The 4,598-nt window shown below is 38.6% G+C and overlaps 1 protein-coding gene across 1 annotated transcript; it reads right to left on the reverse strand.

Moving 5' to 3' along the window:
- Nucleotides 1-1,603: 1,603 nt before the first annotated feature.
- Nucleotides 1,604-2,351, reverse strand: LOC111658053 (hepcidin-like). Its single transcript, XM_023410423.2, has 3 exons — nt 2,214-2,351; nt 2,049-2,126; nt 1,604-1,904 (listed from the first exon to the last, which is right to left on the reverse strand). The coding sequence occupies exons 1-3, from the start codon at nt 2,295-2,297 to the stop codon at nt 1,812-1,814; spliced, it is 255 nt and encodes an 84-aa protein (XP_023266191.1). The 5' UTR covers nt 2,298-2,351; the 3' UTR covers nt 1,604-1,811.
- Nucleotides 2,352-4,598: the final 2,247 nt, after the last annotated feature.

Below are 4,598 nucleotides of genomic sequence, written 5' to 3' on the forward strand. Positions count from 1 at the left end.
AGAGCACAGCCTAATCCGGCGGGGAAGAGTTTAGCTCAAAAAGGCATCTCTCCTTGACTCTGCCTCCCTCATTCAAAATAAGATAAAGATAAAGAAAATAATCGTGGTGTGTGGAGCAGTGATGACTGGCATCAGGGGAGTGACTCTGGGACGCCTGTGATCACTGTCTAGCCTCCTGGAGGTGTCATGGGACCAACTAGACGAAACACTGGTGAAAGGAGGTTCCCACCTGATGACCCCAAAGACATGTTAGTTATCACTGCTCATTAGTCTTTATAATTATTAGTTATCATAGGACATATTAAGCTTAGGGAGCTATTCACTGAGTCTGGTTCATTTTCTGTAGCACAAGTTTCTTGTGTTTTCCTTAATGGGAGAAAAAGAAAAAAATGGGTTTTTTTACACTGATTAAACAAGGGATCATTTGAATTCTCAGTATGGTCGACATCTTTCAGAATATAACATCTTGTGCAAAAAGCAACATCCCCGACTTCACCACGTCTCACTTAGTAAAACCCAGCTGACGTGTGTGCTTGTGTCACATGACCACAACATCACTGTCAATAAACTAGAACCATGAGTGACTCTACATCTGTTTCAATCTACACATATTTGTTTTCATATGATGAGGAAGCATCACTTTATATCTATTCATAGAAGCAGTTATTGAATATTAGTAACTACTCAGCATCGACCTGCAGCTGTTGGTCTCGATGCTTCTTGTTTGAATAGTTGGATGGAAGCTGTTATGACATCAGACAAAACAACTGAGGTTCAAAACAATGAAGCTTTCTGCTACTTGTAGATAAGAGAAGTTTAAGTCTAAATCATGTGCCACATGTTAATGTGAACACTTTTTATTTCAATAATTATTTATTTTTAGGAATAATGTGAGCAGGCTGTTGAGTTGTCAACCAAAAACTGAGTTACACTGTGAATTATTTTAGTTCTCTATTTAATTGTATATGTGTCACCTGATTATAAATTCTCTGTATTTGAGTTCATTTAAAAATGTCAAAGGTGACCTTAACTTTAATAATCAAAGTCCTGTGTAAATATGTAAGACTACCTTGGTATTAGCTGTGAAGCCTTAATACCCATATTAGAAGTTTATTTTTCTCTTGTTGCCTTTTATGAAGAAAAATCCCAGAGTGTCTCTCAATAGTCATGTTAACAGAAGAAAGGGCAGTTTATGACATTTCACCCACTGCACATCAGTGTGATGTATAAATGATTCCACTTTTTCCTCCATAGATCTTTTTCACAGTAATCACTTTGTGTTGTCCGCGTAGGAAAATCACAGGTGTTACTGCTCACATTACTGATGGCTCTGTTCTATTCGAGTGTCCCAGTAAGTCATGACAGTGAAGCAGTATGTATGATACCAGGACCTTTACACTGCAGCAGCCGAATGGATTCAGCCATCAGTCATTTTAGTATTCACAGATGTGATTTTCATATTGTGACATGTCAAAAACTCCTCTGTGAAAAAAGTCTGTTGTGTATTCAGAAGCTGTGGAGTGTAGAGAACAGGAACAATGTCCTGAGAGTGGCAATATGACAGTGACTTATATTCATAATTGAACACATTCACACAGTGTAATATAGTGACATTGAAGTTTATTGTGATAATTCAGCAGATATGTAGGATAACATGTGGATGATACAGTCACATCACTGAGCAAACATTAACTACAGTGTGACCAAATCCAGAAACATCATCAGAACTTTACAACCATGTTACAATAATTCAAAGTGGTAAAACTAAAGCCAAACAAATGAACATTTAATGGTTGTTGGAGCAGGAATCCTCAGAATCTGCAGCACAGTCCACAGACACCGGGGGTGCAGCAGCCGCAGCAGAAGCGACACTTAATGCCACGCTTCTGTCTGTTATATGGCATCTGTGTGAAACACAAGAGACATGAGAAGGTGTTGATCTCCAACATTATCACTCACTCTGTTTATTCTCTCTCCTTGTGTGAACAGAGCATCAGGAAAACACATCTGATTTAGTCCATTTAATGGATTCAGTTAACTGAACATACCATCCATGAGTCCACTGATGTCTCCTGATGTTCAACAGCTGGATTGTCATTGCTCACCGCCTCCTCCAGCTCCTGTATCTGTTAAAGAAGAAACAAAAACTCAGAGTCTTGGAAAGACGTTCATGGCTAATGAGCAAACGGAACAAGTTCAGGTCAGGTTCTTACCTCAGTAAATGTGGCAGAGCTCTCCTGAATACAAATAAAGGTGAGCATGACGGCCACTGCAACTGCAACACTGAAGGTCTTCATCTTAGGAGAGAGTGACTTGTTGAAGTTGTTATGTTCTTTGACTCTTTTGGTGACTCTTCTCACCTCCTTTAAGTTCTCCTGTCTGATGGCTGAATGTGCAAAATGTGCTGGTATTTATACTCACTTGGGCCACTGTTGCCTCATCACTGACAGCACAGCAGCTGCTTTCAGGAGCACTGCCACTTCCCAGCATCTCTACAGTAAGTGATCCTGGGAAATTCCTGACAGATGGGAAATTCTGTTTTTCTACAACATCAAATTAACATGAACTTTCTCTCTTTTGCTGGGTTGCTTAGAAATACAGGTCTCAGCATGCTTATACTTATACTAGTATCAATCTTTGTGACATTTAATAACAAACACATATAACATACAAAATGAAAATGAAGTGATTTTGTAAATACTTTTGTTTCATGCACAGGTTGATTGACATAAATGGGTCAGCAGGGCCCTCCTGGAAGCTGCTTTTTGCATTGATGATAAACTTCTTACCATAATTTCATGTCATCTTGCTTACTCTCACTCTGCAGAGAAGCATTCTTACTTACTACCTGGCAAATATTCCATAATAGTAATCTGCCAAGGAGCAAGTGCACCTGGCTTTTAAAGAGAATAGGAGATGACATGCTGATTGGTTTATTGTTACGCCCAAAACACACCTGTGACCCCTTTTGAACCGTGTGCGTCTTTTTTCCCACCGTTAAACTAGCAGAAGTGGATTTGGACACAACCTAAATGCACTTGTGCTATGCGTTTTAAACGTTTTAGACACACTCACACACTAACGTTAATGCCTGCCAGCAGTCCAGTACAACACAGAATCATCCCATATTGAAAATTGAGTCAATACGACATGATTTGTCCCGTATGTACGTGCACAGAACTGTTAGTCATTCCTCATTTAGCCTACATGCACATGTAGTTGATGGAGGTTTGGCGCCTCTTACAAACCAGATGTAGCTACAGCCTCTCACATGTTAGAAAGAAACGGCAAGGCCAATCCTATTAGGGACTCAAAGTAGAGAGCGTGATCTGTTACTGTTTGTGTAGCAAATGCATTGATCAGACACAGACATATTTAAACCTTTTGATCAAAATTATAGCAAGGGACACTTACCGTCATTACCACATTCTACACCCATCAAAATGGCAAGATGGTTTGAGATTGGTAAAAATATGGGACAATTCAGCAACTTAAAGGACCTATGTGCAAGTTTTAATATTGCTACATAGCCAATGTTAGCACTAACAGCTCTTTATTTGCCAGTGTTGCTAAGAGCTGTATCCATCATTGTATTTACCATACAAAAGGTATAAAAGGGACTCTAGGACCTTTAGCAACGTTTCTTCTACAGTGGTCAGTAAACAGGTGTTAATGTTAACGGTGGCTATGTAACAATAGCAAAACTTACGAATAACTTCTTTAACATTTATAGGGACATGTTCATAGTGTCCATATCCAAATCTACAACCATGAAAGTTATACTGAGAATTCAAATGGCACTTTTCATCCTCTACCTTTATTTTTCTTCTTCTGTAATTCTGTGTCCGCATTACTGACTCATACATCTACATTTATCCATGAATAATCATTCTTTTAGTTTAATTTTGCTTTTGTTTTAAACTCAATCCGAACATGATTGAGTGATGAGGAATACAAATTAAAAAATGGCATCTAGTGGCCACAGTTTGTTTACTCTAAGAATAATAATATCATTGTCATAAAGCATTTATGTCACACTGTTAAAACTAAATCTGATGTATATGACTTAGCTTAACAATTGGTAATATATGTTAGGACATCTATAATGAATTTCCATTTAAGATGTGTAAAAAACAAAAGTATTTACAAAATCAATTCATTTTGATTTTGTATGTGTTGTGTGTTTGTTGTTATTATATGTCACAAAGATTAATAGTAGGTTTACAGATTAAGTATAAGCATGCTGTATGACAGACCTGTACTTCAGGCCAACCCAGGAAAAGAGAGAAAGTTCATGTTGATTTGATGTTGTAGGACAAAAACACAGCACTTTCCATCTGTCAGGAATTTCCCAGGATCACTTACTGTAGAGATGCTGGGAAGTGGCAGTGCTCCTGAAAGCAGCTGCTGTGCAGATGTGTATAAGAGACAGGTGTTTTCCTGATGCTCTGTTCACACAAGGAGAGAGAATAAACAGAGTGAGTGATAATGTTGGAGATCAACACCTTCTCATGTCTCTTGTGTTTCACACAGATGCCATATAACAGACAGAAGCGTGGCATTAAGTGTCGCTTCTGCTGCGGCTGCTGCACCCCCAG

This window comes from Seriola lalandi, unplaced genomic scaffold (assembly GCF_002814215.2).
Source record: "Seriola lalandi dorsalis isolate HSWRI2012SDOR001 ecotype SW California unplaced genomic scaffold, Sedor1 jcf7180002054425, whole genome shotgun sequence".
NCBI lineage: Eukaryota > Metazoa > Chordata > Actinopteri > Carangiformes > Carangidae > Seriola > Seriola lalandi.

Bases quoted from the DNA above. Each gene is read 5' to 3' on its own strand.
- LOC111658053 (XM_023410423.2), bottom strand. From the start codon at position 2,297: ATGAAGACCTTCAGTGTTGCAGTTGCAGTGGCCGTCATGCTCACCTTT. The intron at 2,127-2,213 runs GTAAGAACCTGA...CTTCTTTAACAG, and splicing joins GCTCTGCCACATTTACTGAG to ATACAGGAGCTGGAGGAGGC. The intron at 1,905-2,048 runs GTATGTTCAGTT...TGTTTCACACAG, and splicing joins CATCAGTGGACTCATGGATG to ATGCCATATAACAGACAGAA.